The sequence below is a fragment of the Uranotaenia lowii genome, chromosome 3 (assembly GCF_029784155.1).
Source record: "Uranotaenia lowii strain MFRU-FL chromosome 3, ASM2978415v1, whole genome shotgun sequence".
Taxonomy (NCBI): domain Eukaryota; kingdom Metazoa; phylum Arthropoda; class Insecta; order Diptera; family Culicidae; genus Uranotaenia; species Uranotaenia lowii.
In genome coordinates, this window is record NC_073693.1 from 172472500 (window position 1) to 172486540 (window position 14041).

At 33.5% G+C, this 14041-nt stretch overlaps 1 protein-coding gene across 1 annotated transcript in view; it reads right to left on the bottom strand.

Annotated features, from left to right (window-relative positions):
• The window catches only part of LOC129752850 (cyclin-dependent kinase 14), a 172701-nt gene that overhangs the window by 14429 nt on the left and 144231 nt on the right, over positions 1–14041 (bottom strand). The window contains exon 5 of the mRNA XM_055748635.1: positions 6117–6208. Coding sequence (XP_055604610.1) covers positions 6117–6208 — 92 coding nt within the window. The remainder of the gene's footprint in view (positions 1–6116; positions 6209–14041) is intronic.

Here is a 14041-nt window from a genome sequence, read left to right on the forward strand (position 1 = left end):
GGCCGTACAACACAATCAAACTGAAAATGGAATTCATTTTCGTTTTTTTCTTAAAAATTTTAGCCATTCTCATAAAAATTTTCAAAATGATAGTTTTTGTGACGTCACAAAAACATTCAATATGCCTCTCGGCATTACCGTATTTAAAAATTGCTTGGCTGATACCTAATTTGTTTTTGTTTCCCCTTAACACGTTTCTTATTTCAATATTATCATACAATATCATCACTGTTACTTCACTACCGAATTTTAATAGAATTAAGACAAATGTTTCTCTCAAAACTTTTAGAATAGAAAATTTTCTCGATAACTTTTCATGGTCAGCTCCTCATGTTTTACACAAATTTGTCCCATTATTTCTTATAGGAAAAAAAGGATTCAAATTACTGCAAAAACCTTCGAAAATATAAGTTGCATTACAAAGACGAATTAACTGAAAAAGTTAAAAGTCTATCTAATTGAATAAAAAAAAAGTTTCATTAGATAGGTATTTGTTTATCAATATTTGAGTGTGATTGAATACTCTAAAATTATGAAAAAGCAAACTTCCGTAGATTTTTAAAAAGTAGCAAAAGACCGTAAAGAAAATACATTTTGAGTGAACCAGGAGCACGAAATGAAAGCAAAATCTTTACATCGTTACGTATCATTTTTAGATATTTTGCTCTCAAATAGGGTGATTTGCCAATCGTTGCACAGCTAAGCACATGATTTTGGTGTTTATGCTGTATTTTAGTAATTTCAACCAAATTCACTCGATTTTGTTTGTCGATGCGCTCATACAAGATTGGTCAACAAGATCCAAAAGTTCATGTGTTTGGAAAAAGTGACATAAACATTTAAAAAATTATTTAAAACAGCTTGTCTTTGCCCAATAGTTGCACAGGCAAACTTTGTGTTGTGCATAATGTTGTCCGATTTTTTCCAATGGTTGCACATTTTAAAAATCAGTCATGATGCGGTCGAATAGGCTGATATTTGCTACGGAAGCTTATTATGAGAACTTCTAGTTCAAATGCAATCTAATTTTTAGACGGCCCCTTATGAGGGGGTGGGGGGGGGGGGGTCTTCCACATAAACCGTCCAATGCACTTTCCAATTCCAATTCGGCCCAAAAACAAAAAAACACAAAGCCGCCGGTTTGAGTGTCTGGAATAGCATTTATCACACGTAAAGTTTTCTCAGAAACTCAAATCCACCTCTTAATTTACCCGAAGCCATTTGAGTGGGGTGTTGTTTAACTTAATTTGCCCAGTGTTGAGCCTTTTTCTTTATATGTCCTACGGACATGAAATTTTATGTCTTTAAAATCCCATAGAATTAACTGAAAGGTATTTAATGCTTAATTTTTAATTGGCTATTAACAGGCGCAAAGATTAGAGAACGTGATCTGTTTTGCCCCCTTTTACCCCTACGAAGAAGATGCGATTTTATATAACAAATGTTTTTGAACTCACTTTAACGTCGATCGATTTTAACATAATCAATCTCAATTTAAAACTTGAAAATGGACACAACCACGCTCAAAATTTCAGATCGTTTGACTGATTTATGCTCATGATATACAATTTTGTATAAGAATTTTTTTTTTCGAAAAGTTAATTGATTTAAATATCTTTTTCATATAAGTGGGTTTATTTGTATTAATGTAACCTTAGTAGCATTTCATCAATCTTCAGGAAACAATCACATCACATAGAAATGCTTCTCAAGAGTTTTCCGGCTGAAAAACTGTTTTGGATCAAATTAAGTTTCACAAAGCTATGAATGTTTAATTTTCTGGATGATAAGGGCTTAATAAAGCTTCACATAGATGTCTCCAGTGACGGAAACTCGACGGCAGATTCGAATTCCTGAGAAATTTGCACGTCAGATAAGTAATATTTCGGGTCTTCCAACCTTCGATTTCTAGTTTTTGGGATTGAGGGTCGTAGTTTTCCTCCTGTACAATATTCTGACAATATTAATAACAATATCAAGGGGATCGTTGTTGACATGGAATAAAATTCTTTTAGATTTGTCGTCACGAAATTAGAGAAACAGATTTTTGCAGAACAGCTTTTAGATTCTTTGCATAAAATGTTGAGTAAATGGTCGGCATAAAGGATTTTAAAATAAATCTGATAAAAAAGTAGTCTCTCAAAACCAATGCAGTTGAGTTGACTTTGACACTTTTCAGACTATGCAAATTGCCCGACTTTCATACATACATAAGTTTTTTCAACGAGTTTAATAATTTCAAAACTTCATTTTTAAGGTTTGACGGTAAAAAAAATAAACTTATGGATATATAAAGTGTCTTTGAATTATTCAATTAATTATTAAAAATCAACATTGAGTGCAAAGAAATCGAAAATTCTGAGTGGAAAATAATTAATAAAAACCCAGAGTTTACTAAAATTACTAGTTAAACGTTAATATCAACTTATTCAGAAAAAAACATGTCATATCAATAGACCATTCGAGTTGTTTTAGTTGCATGTAGTCAATGAACGTGTTCAATTTTGTATGACAATTTGTATGCAAGAAGAACTTTTCACATATACAAGAAATTCAAATTAGTTTGAAATGAATTTTGTTTTACATTATTGATTTTGCCCATTCTTAAGATTAATTGTTTGCCAGGATGAGAAGAAGCAAAGTATTTCATGAAAAAAGTTATAACCATTTCGAAATAAAAAATCGTAATCCATTGAAAAGTATTGTAAAATTGCAGGATTTGCTTTCTGAAGTTTTCAATAATTTCATGACATGTCTTTGCGAAAGTTTTAAATCATCACACTTATTGGCTATGCAAAGCAGTATAATGCGATTTTTATTTTCATCCGGTTAACCAGCTTTCAAGTTAGCTGTCAAAACACTAAAATTAAAAAAATATTTACTTATTTTGAATTTTTTGTATGACAACGAATATCATTTCTGGGGCACAAGTAAGGTTTAGTTTTTGTTCACATGCAATGTATTGCAAGAACCAAGAAATATTTTAAAAATACAAAATTATGTTTTTTGAACTTTCAGTACGCTTCTGATGGTTTTTGAATGAAAATTTTGATTTTTCCGTACAAGCCTCTTTACTAATTCAAACCACGTTGCTATAATTCAGGACTTAATCAATCGTTTCCAAAATTTTTATTACTATTTTTAACTGTAAAAACAACCAAACAAAGTTATTGGAGGTATACGAATTTATAAATTTGAAATTTCCAAACAAATTTTGCAGCGGAATTATGTACAACAATGGGGCAGGAGGAGATTGAGCGGACCAATTGTTGCACGATCCAACATATTTTCTGGTTAAGTATGGATCATAATATTTTTTCAAAATAATGGTGTTAAAATTGTCCAACAAACGTTTCGTATAGAAAATTGATACGAAAAATGTTTTGTTCTGGCGTAAAACCTTATTTGCCGTAGAAGGAATGTTAAGGTTTTTGATAACAATTAGCACAAAAACCGCGCGAAAAAAACAAGAAAAATTAAAACTGTCGTAAGATACACACTTATCAGCAGAAAATTTCACAAAAGCCTCATATCATCAGAAAACATTCCGAATTACATGATTCAGTATTATTTTTGAGGAAAAGTTGAAAAACAGCTGAAATATTGACCATTTAAGTCATGCTGTGCAACAATGGGTTAGGGGACAAAGATTGGCAAATCACCCTATAATAATTTCAAGCTTACGTTTTCAATTAAAATCGTATAGTAAAAATGTTTTGATTAAAAGTAATAATTGAAAATAATTTTTAAAACAGTGTGTTTCTCTTAAATAATGCAAAATATGAACTGACGATATGAGTGGTCTCGGATTTTCGTGACAGTAACATTACAAGGATACAGTAGACAATATTAAGATAACAAAATACCTGATACTTTATTGATACAAATATGTATACATTAGTTCATTTGACTCATTTATTGGAGCAAATGGTCATGTTGAGTGATCAAAAATAATAAAACCTGTAAGCAAAAAAGTTTATGCAACACTTCTTACTTAAAATCGAAAAAAATATCTCCTATCCATAGTATCTTGCTGCTACCAATGCTCAATCGAACGGAAAGCAACACAACAACCTGAATCCTAATCTTGTATGTTTTCCAATCGACCTGTTTTCCATGTTTTGACTTCCCATCCAGAAATAAGTTCAAATTATGCGCTTGGGAATAAGCCGATATAAACGGATTATATTTTTCTCCTCGAAAAAAATTGCTCTGCTTCGGAGATCGGAACTTTTCAGCAGCGCAGAAAAAAAAGCATTCGATGCCAAAACGGAAGCAAAGGCGTGAAGAAATGACAAATAAAAACCGAATTTAGTTGAAAGTGGGTCACGGCAGCAGCATCACATCCCTTTTCTTTTTGCTGCGTTTTTGGTTTGGGGGCCAATTCTCGATTCGGCGGACGGAATCAGGAAATCGTCCAGAGACCAAATGAAGCATAGCGCACCGGAACTGGAAATCGATAGCTTTCTCTGTCGGATTCCTACAGACAGCAAGATGAAAGATTCGCTGCGACACGGAAAGGATTCTGTTCTGGGTTCTGTCAGCATTATTTGAGCCGTGATCGGCAGGCCGCCCCGGGATGGAATTGCGAGAAAACTTGTAAATGGCGTGTTGTGAAAAATATATCGACTGAAGAACGGTTTATCTATAAATTAGACTTTCAACGATCGATAAAGTCGTGTCCTAAGGCGGGAGACGAAAGCGAGCGAAAAAGTGTCGTCCAGCCTTTCTTGTGTAAGACCCAAATGGTGACCCCCACTCACAACTGGGCAAAAAAGTTGATAGCTCGAACTGATTGACATCCTGACCGCTATCGGAGGACGATGATGTTGTTCTGGTTTTTGCAGTGCTTGGCAAAGTTTCTCTTGCTAATTTTCATCCCGAACAGTTTGTGGTTATCCTGTTTGCCATCATCAGTCATCTTCCTGGCGGGCATAAGAAGTTTCGCATAAGTTTTCAACGCTAAGCTGAAAACACTAAAGCAGATGGATAGAGGTATGTTTGAACTTTGTCGAGAAAGTTCACTCGGTGAGATTTTCGCAAGGATTTAGATGCTGTGATAAGAGCGTTGATATTTTTTATTGGTGAACTTTGAGTATTGACATATCTGGAGTTGAATATTTAGAAACTCATCATTCTTGGTTTTCTCTTACAATATTCGTTTTTGTCTACTTTTTAGTAATGAGTATTATCAACATAGATATAAGTGTCGTTCGTTAGCCTTTACTCCTTTCGTGGTGTTTCCTTTAATTAATCTCTACAATAAAAAATGTAAATATTACTCATGATTTCGCGTAGAGACTGATAGCCAGCTACAACCCAGCAATAAATTAAAAATGTATCCAACAAATATCTATTCTAACTTTATCCTCATTTAATCCCTGTCGTCATCATGATGGATCTGTTGCCGCGCGCTCTTAAATCCTCCTGCTCGGCTTCAAACGGAAGCAGTCAAGTAAATTGATAGCATCGAGTAATTTAATTTCCTCAAAATTTGTACTTCTCGGGCTTAGCCCTCCTAACCTAGAAGAACGTTATCATAAGGCGGAGTGGCTGAAACACAAATACAATGATTTATATTGCGGCACGTTTCTTGTTCTTTTTTTCTGAGAGGGATTTATATCTCTTAGAGGTGCCAAAACCAGTGTTGAGGATTGTGGTGGTGGTGGAAATTTTTGTCACATTTCAAATGAGGGGAGCGTATACGGCAACGTCTTAGAAACGGAGCAAAAAGTTTTGATTTCAAATTAATCTGGAATGTTGTTGGTTCTTCTTTGGTATTAACGTAATTTTCATATTTTCTCCGCTGCCGAAAGTTAAACACGAGAGCGTGTTTCATTTTCTAAGACAAGAAATTCACAATGGGGTCATCAACATCAATTCAATTATGCTTATGTTCAACTGATATTCAAATGTTTGAAGCATAATTTTACCTTTAAAAAAAATAAATCTTTTTCAGACAACAATTTAAATGTTGTTTCTATTCCAATGAAGAGGTTCTTAATATCTGTGGCATATCAGCTGGCCTTTGGAATCTTATCCGAATTAGAGCGTTGCTCATTTCTGCAATTATTTGACGTGTCTGAAAAATAAAGATAAAATGAAATTCAACTTACTTGCTATAACCCTTAAATACAGTTGCGTAGGACCCTTCTCCGAGTTGTTCTAGTTTAATATAAGCTTCTGACTTGCCGAACGGTGAATCACCCTGGGGAAGAAAAGACAAGTTAACAAAAAAAATTAGAAAAATTGGTATTGAATAAAATTAAACGGTTTAGTAAACATAAATTAAAGAAATCGATTGAATTGTGCAGCATTTTCATATTTTATTGTTCAGTTGATTCATAGCTTTTTGAAAAGATATAGCTGAATTAACCTCCTCATGACAAATATTTGTCATATTATTTTTCTAAAAATTAAAATAAAATGCTCTCACAGTTATCGATTTGTCATTAATCCTTGCAGTTTTTATTGCAAACATATTCATTCGGTAAAGGTTGGAGAGCTTACCAAGCCTTGGTCGAGTGAAAAATTGAAACTTAGGTATTAATTTGTAGTTGAAGTGAAATCCAGTATATTCAGAAGATTTTCGTCTGGTCGCAGGATTTTTTAGCAGGAAACGTTTATGTAAAATTCACGTCGTGGTTTATGTGTGGTCCTAGGTTTCGGAGATTTTTTTCATGTGAAAAGTACGTGATCATCTAAAGATTATAGTCCAGAGGTGTGTGTTTGCAGAATAGAAAAAGTTCAAATAGAGAAGAATGTGATTTTAACGTTTGAATTCCTAATAGTTGAAAGAAAAGTACAGATTCGATTCTAATCTAAATCCAAATTTGATTTCCCAGGAAAAGTGTACACTGACTGGCGTTTTATATCAGTATTGCTGGTGAAAAAAGGGGATTATTTTCAAATTGATAATAAGGAAGTGCAGCGTGAATGAAAATTCAAATAAATAATAAACAGCTTTATAGTGATTCATGGAGGAATAAGAAAGTGTTTTTCTTCGTTTCCCTTACATGTAATGTGAGTTCCGAATGCATTTTTTTTTCGGTTGCAAAAGTTGTCTGTTCGTAGCTTGCTATGATTTCTTTGGTCTTATTGGCGATTTGCAGCCATTCGAAACGACTCTCAGGGGACCCTGCGATCAAAAGGGTGATATTATGGATTGAAACGACAAGACACATAGAATTTTTTTAAAACAAACGGGAAAATACCAAAATTTTGGTGTTAAGAGAACAATTAATCAAGATTAGATTACAGAATAAGGTAAGAAAAGGTTAACTACGCAATCTGCGTAGTTCTAAAGCCGAATATTATTCAATATATGTTATTTTTTAGGTTGTTTAAAACTGTTTTGTTCCAAATTGTAACATGCGAGGAAAACCTACCCGGAATCATATTTTTTCCAGTCTAGAGCATAACGGTTTTTTTAGAATTAATGATGAATCACTCGTAAGGTAATAAACTACATTATTTATTAGTTGAAAAAAAAAATAACAATTTCCGGAAACATTTTAGACATATAGCGTCGAATCTGGAAGACATATCTTTGCACAAAAAATAAAACGTAACAATAACAAACATTTGGATCACAAAAGCAAAAAGAATTTTGCGTGTGTGAACGAAAGTGGAAAATAATTAGGGGAGTACCGAAAGGCAATTGGCGAAATTAGAAAAAGTGCATTAAATTATCATTGATAAATATGACTTTCGATTTTGATGCAGCGCAGATCTATAGCAGAATCTGAACGTTATTCCTTCACAAAAGAAGAACGATCCTCCAAAACCATCATTATCATGGAATAGTTAACACTAGAAGGACCGGCAAATTGAATATACCTATTCGGACCGTGACCAGTCAAAATGACTGGTAAAGGGGAAATTTTTTCTATCAAAATATTTTTAATTTTTTTCTTTTGAAATTATTTTGTTATTAATTCGATAACATTTTTGTTATAAAATTGAAATATTTTTTCACCATGGGTGCCCGGAATCACCTCAGTTTGGCATAGTTGACGAATGCGTGTATGTCATAAAATGATATGTCAAATAATTATCAAAAAAATTGAATCACATTATCAATCTTATAATAAAAACATGTTAGATGGCTATGGTTATTGACCATGGGTGCACGGTTTCACCTCAGTTTTGTTTTAGTAGATACTTTCTAGCATCCATCGCTCTGAAGTTTTTCAACCCGATGCCTATAAATTATACTTGATATTGTAGGTTTTGAAGCATATTTTTTATATAAGTAGAGCAATTTACCATGGGTGCACGGATTCACCGCCATTCATCCAAAATCAATTTTTTTGCATTTTAAAGGTAAAGAATAGAGACTTTTAAAGATTCAAATAAAAATTTGTGTTATATACATGGTTTTTCACTATGGGTGCACGGATTCACCGCGTTTTAATCAAATATTGGACTTTTTGCAATTTTTTAAAAAGCATTATTACAAATCTTAACTAAACCAAAGTCGAAATCATGTCTTTCATGCTGAGACATAATTATTTAAATAATGATTTTTATTTTAAGCTCCGTTTTTTCATTCCTTTAAAAGAATATTTCAATTATATCTTGAAATAATAAACTTATTTATTTATTATTAAAAAACAGGTTTTTGCCATCGTTTATTTATCTGATAAGATCTGATCAACATCAAAGAAATTGGAAAACGGTTATCATGGATCGAGTGAATTTTAGGAACTATATGCATCAAGTTATGTCGTGTGACGGAAAACAGTGGAAATAAAAATAATGAATCAACATTGTCAAATGTACACATTGATTTGTTTTTCCTTAAAAGTTTTTCGATTGACTAATGTTGCATTTCAAATGCCTATCATATCTAACTCAAAAATATTTTGTGTTCTGAAGCAAGTTGAAAACTATTTATTTCTATATAATTATCAACGGCGAATTTACAGCCATTCCGTGCACCCATGTTAAGAAATCTTAGCGCCAATGTGGTCTATCAGATAGACTGGTGTGAGGTGAGGCTAGTCTAGGTATGCCAGGTGTACTGGGTTCGATTCCCGGTATCGGCAAGAAACTCTAGGGTTCAAACCCCGTAAGTTGCCGACAGGTAAGATGTGTTTCCTCTTATAATAAGAATGTTCAAAAAGAATGTTCATTGCGTTGCCAGTTTTATACACGGGTGCCGGAATACCTGTAAGGGAATTTGAATTGGAAATTTGTCGAACTTAATAATCTAAGAATGCATGTACATACTTGGGCAGAAACTGCGGTGAATCCGTGCACCCATGGTGGATAACCAACATATGAAGAATAATCAAATATAAAAAAAAATCATTTAAATTGCTCAGTTTAATAGACATAAGGTCTTCAAATTTGAATGAATAAGTACACAATTCATAATTATTTTATTCATACAAGTTCAGTATAAAACATATTTATCACCTAAAATTACTCGATTACTCGAATGGACATGTATTAAAACTAGCATAACTTTTACAAATCTTGATGAAATTTCGCCAAATTTTGACAGAAAGTTCGATTATAGTTGAGCAACAAAACAGACTAAAAAAATTGGGAGTCAAGTGCTTGAAGCGCCACACAGCGGTCGATCCGAGAACTTTTTCTACAAATTTTCATGACTTCGCATCGAAAATCAATAATTTCATAGCGAATGACACACTCCTGCCCACCATAAATCAACTAAGGCTCTTTGTCTTGAATGTAGATTGCAAATAAAACCAAAAGCAAGCGAAAAAAAATTTATTTTGTTTGAATTATAGGTTTGTGAATTTTACCAGTCATTTTGACTGGTCACGGTCCGAGTGTCCATGGCGAAATTTTTCTCGCTAATTAAAAGAGCTAGAAAAATAAAAAATACACAGTTTTGTAGAGATTCAAAATTCATGAAAAGTCGTATTTTTTGCGAATTTTTAGAGCGTAGTGTTTAAAAGATATTCAACAAATAAAGCGTCCCACCAGTCATTTTGACTGGTGCGGTCTTTCTAGTGTTAAATTAAGCAAACCCGAGTTTAAGATGTTAAAAGTTAAACTAAGCGATGTATAGATGTTTGTTAAAATTATTCAATCCAAAATACCTTGTCCACACATTACTGAATAAATTAATTTAAAAAAAATCGATTTTTAAAAACTGTTTCCGGGAAACAAAAATGACATAAAATATAAAGCTCCAATTCAGAAAAAATAAACTGTACAAAATCAGGTTTCCTAGATAAGGAAACAACAATGAAGTTTTTCGAGAAGAAGCCTCTAGTTTCTGTTTTATTCATTTTTATTACTTTCTTTGCGAACACATTCTAAAATATATTTTTTTTAATCATATGAAGATGTGTTGACTCGTAAACGCAATATAGAGAAAATCGCTTTGAAAACAAGCATATTACTGGAATATTCTTCCATTCAACGAAGATTGAGCTGATACGTCCGAGATTGCAATTAAACGGTTTCAGCAACAAGAAAATTAAACATAGCTTGAAAACAAATTTGAACTCGAATTAAAAAAAACAGACAGAATCCTCAACGTAGTGTAAAAAATTGACAAAAATCTGTTCCTATCAGAACAGCTAAAGAGTTCGAAACTGAAATCAAAATTGAATTTGTTGGGAAAATCCCGAAAAACTTTGTTTGCTTATCCAAGAAGTGTTACAATAAGTAATTTGATGATTTTCATACAGTGAGGGGCAAAATAAAGTGTCCAAACTATTTTTTTATCATTTCTTTCATTTTTCTGGTTGAAATTCACCGAAAACACATCGTAATCATTTTTAAAATATTGTTTATTATGTTCTTTTTAATTTTTGTTAATGTTGCGCTGGTAAAAAAAGAAAGTTTTTTCTGATAGAAAAAAAAACAAATAATATTCCAAAAAAAATGGGCAAAATAAAGTGTTCAACTCAAAAATGTATATAATTTCGATAAGTTTCCATCGCGAGGCCCTTCGAATTTGTTTGTTTTGTGTATTTTGACGTTGCATAAACAACTGGCTTGGCTCTGGAGTATTCAAACAGGTGTCTACATTCGAATAAGTTGTAAAATATGGAGAACGCATAAATTTCTGGTTCCATTCCGTTGTCCATCCGGAAACTGGTTGTTCGTGATGTGAATAACGGTCAAACGCAACGGGAAGTGGCCAAGAACTACGAAATCAGCAAGACAGCGGTATCAAAAATCATGAAGAAGATGAAAACGTTCGGATCGGAGATGGATCCCTCAGGAAGAGGACTGAAGCCCAAGACAGATGCCAGAACGGACAAGAAAATCATTCTTGAAGTGAAGAAAAAAAGCAATAATAACGATCCGGCAGATACAGGAAGAGCTCCAATTTTCGGTATTGCGTTGTACTGTCCGTCGCCGCATCCATGTAAAGGAGTACCATAGAAAGATCGCAGTGAGAAGGCCAGGTGAACATCAGCCAGGTGAACAAGGCTAGGCGGCTCAAGTCAAGGAACACGTCGATATACGGCTCGAGTACTGGAAAACATTGTTGTGGGCCGACGAATCCAAATTCGAGCTATTCAACCGGAAGAAGCGGGATCATATGTGGCGCAAGTCGGGTGAGGAGCTCCAAGATCGCCATATCCAAAGAACAGTCAAGCACGGAGGAGGTAACGTGATGGTGTGGGGGTGCTTTTCTCGGGGTGGGGTGGGCAATTTGGTAAAAATTGACGGAAACATGACAGCTGAGTCATATTCCAATATCCTGCGGGAAAACCTCGAGGTACCCCTCATCAAGACGGGCCTCGAAGAGCGCTTCGTTTTACAGCAGAATAACGATCCGAAGCATACGGCCAATCTGATGAAGTCATTTTTCCGTTCCTGCCGCATAAAAGCCCTTGAATGGCCCCCACAAAGTCCTGATCTGAACCCCATCGAAAATTTGTGGGCCTTCCTCGATGCTCTGATTGATAAGACTGGTGTGACAAATTAAAAATACTTATTTTGATGCCATGGAGCATGCGTGGGAGGAACTCGACCCACAACACTTGCACAACCTTGTTGAAAGTATGTCGAAGCACTTGTAGGAAGTGTTGAAGGCCGAAGGAGCCCATACCTATTATTAAATCGTTCTTGTTTGCCTCCAGTTTGAATCAATTTGGAGCTGTACCGATCTGGACACTTTATTTTGCCCCTGTTTTCTTTGGAATATTAACTGTTTATTTTTCTATCAGAAAAACTTTTTTCTTTTAACAGCGCAACATTAACAAAAATTGAAAAGAACATAATAAACAATATTTTAAAAATGATTACGATGCGTTTTCGTTGAATTTTAACCAGAAAAATGAAAGAAATTGAAAAAAAATAATTTGGACACTTTATTTTGCCCCTCACTGTATCTAATTCAATCATTGTTACTCGCCGAAAGTTGGCAGTTCCCAGAAAAATTGGAATTTCTTAAACAGTTTGTATTTGCCGCCATGTAAAAAAAACAGCTACATATCATCACCCTTTTGTTAGTTCTGTAACTAAATATATGTAGTTTGTGCTGCATGTCAAATAGTTTTGTTACAAATCGCCAATTGAGTTATCTATAAAATAAAATACAATTAAAAATCTGTCGATACGTTTTGATGGAAATTTTTTTTATTCATTATTTTTTCTTGATTTGTGTTGAAGTAATTACTAGGTTTTGACAAAATTTGCCCGAATATTGCCCGGATTTCGGTCGAAAATTTTGAAATCAAATGCCCGGATTTTGCTCGGTTTTATATCAAATTTTCCGGCCCGGATACGTACTGGAAAAATTCTGGCAATCTTAGTTTAAGTCAAGATTTTACATGTGCTAGAGTAAGGTTGCCAGATTGCCGGGATTTGTCCAGGTTTGTCCGTATATTTAATACATTTTGTATAATTTAATACAAAATTTGGAAAAAGATTGGTCCGACCCGGTTGCCCGCATTTCATTGAAAAAGCGCGGCTCATGACTGGTTTTATTCACTTTATTTGCCAAATCAAACAAGTAAAAAACAAATTCTTTTGTAATTTTTTTATTTATACCTCCAAAACGACATTTTATGAGGAAATTTTAATAAAAATAATCATGCAAATTTTTTTTGGAAGCATTAAATATGATTTAAAACTCCTGACGAGTTTTGATGAAAATTTTGTTCTCCAAGTTTTTTTTTTATTTTTGTTGATTTTATTCTGGGTTTTGACCAAATTTGCCCGGATTTTGAAATTTTGAAATTTAATACCCGGGTTTTGCCAGGTTTTTAGATAAAATAGCCCGGTTTTGTCCGTCCCGGATACGTGATGAGGTTTTCTCTGGAGAAGTGAAAGAAGAGCTTTTCTTCATCATTTTCAACACCTAATGGAGACGAGTTGCTCAAAGATAAGTACCGTAATCCGGAGTAATATTGATCACTTTTTTTCAATATTTTTCGATTATTGTGTCTGTAAAGAGAAATGTGGCATGTTTTATATTTTTAAAACCAGCACTGGACTTCTTTGAACGTAAAACATGGTTGCAGAAATTTATTAGAATATTTTTAATTTGATGTTTTGAGGTAACATTGATCAGTCTCTATTTTGACGGTTTTATAAGTTTTCTTTATCATTAAGGATACAAAACACCTTCATAATATTTACAAATGCTAGTTTATAAATTTCACCTTGCTTTTTAACGATTTCTTTAAAAAATATTTATAATCGAAAAAAGAACTATATGGTGCATACATTTAGGGGCATAAATTAAAATAATTGCAAAATAGTTTGAGCTACAAAATACAAATGATATTTTACCTTCATACATTACTCTAGGCCTTCCCAATATTTCCATTTTCATTTTTTCTTCAAAGTTAACCATTTGATAGGGGTCCAATCCATTTGTCCAATACGGACTTACTCTTGGAAAATGTCCTTATTTTTTAAATATCAAAAAATTTTCACTTAATGACTATAAAAATAGCTCTAAATATAACTATCCATATACAAAGAAAAAAAGTGGTTCTTTCAAATTTAAGAACCCGTTTGCTTCTAAATGCTTTTCGGTTTCATCAGGAGAGCTGTTTGTTTGCGAGTCTTGGAAAAAATAGATATTTGAAGA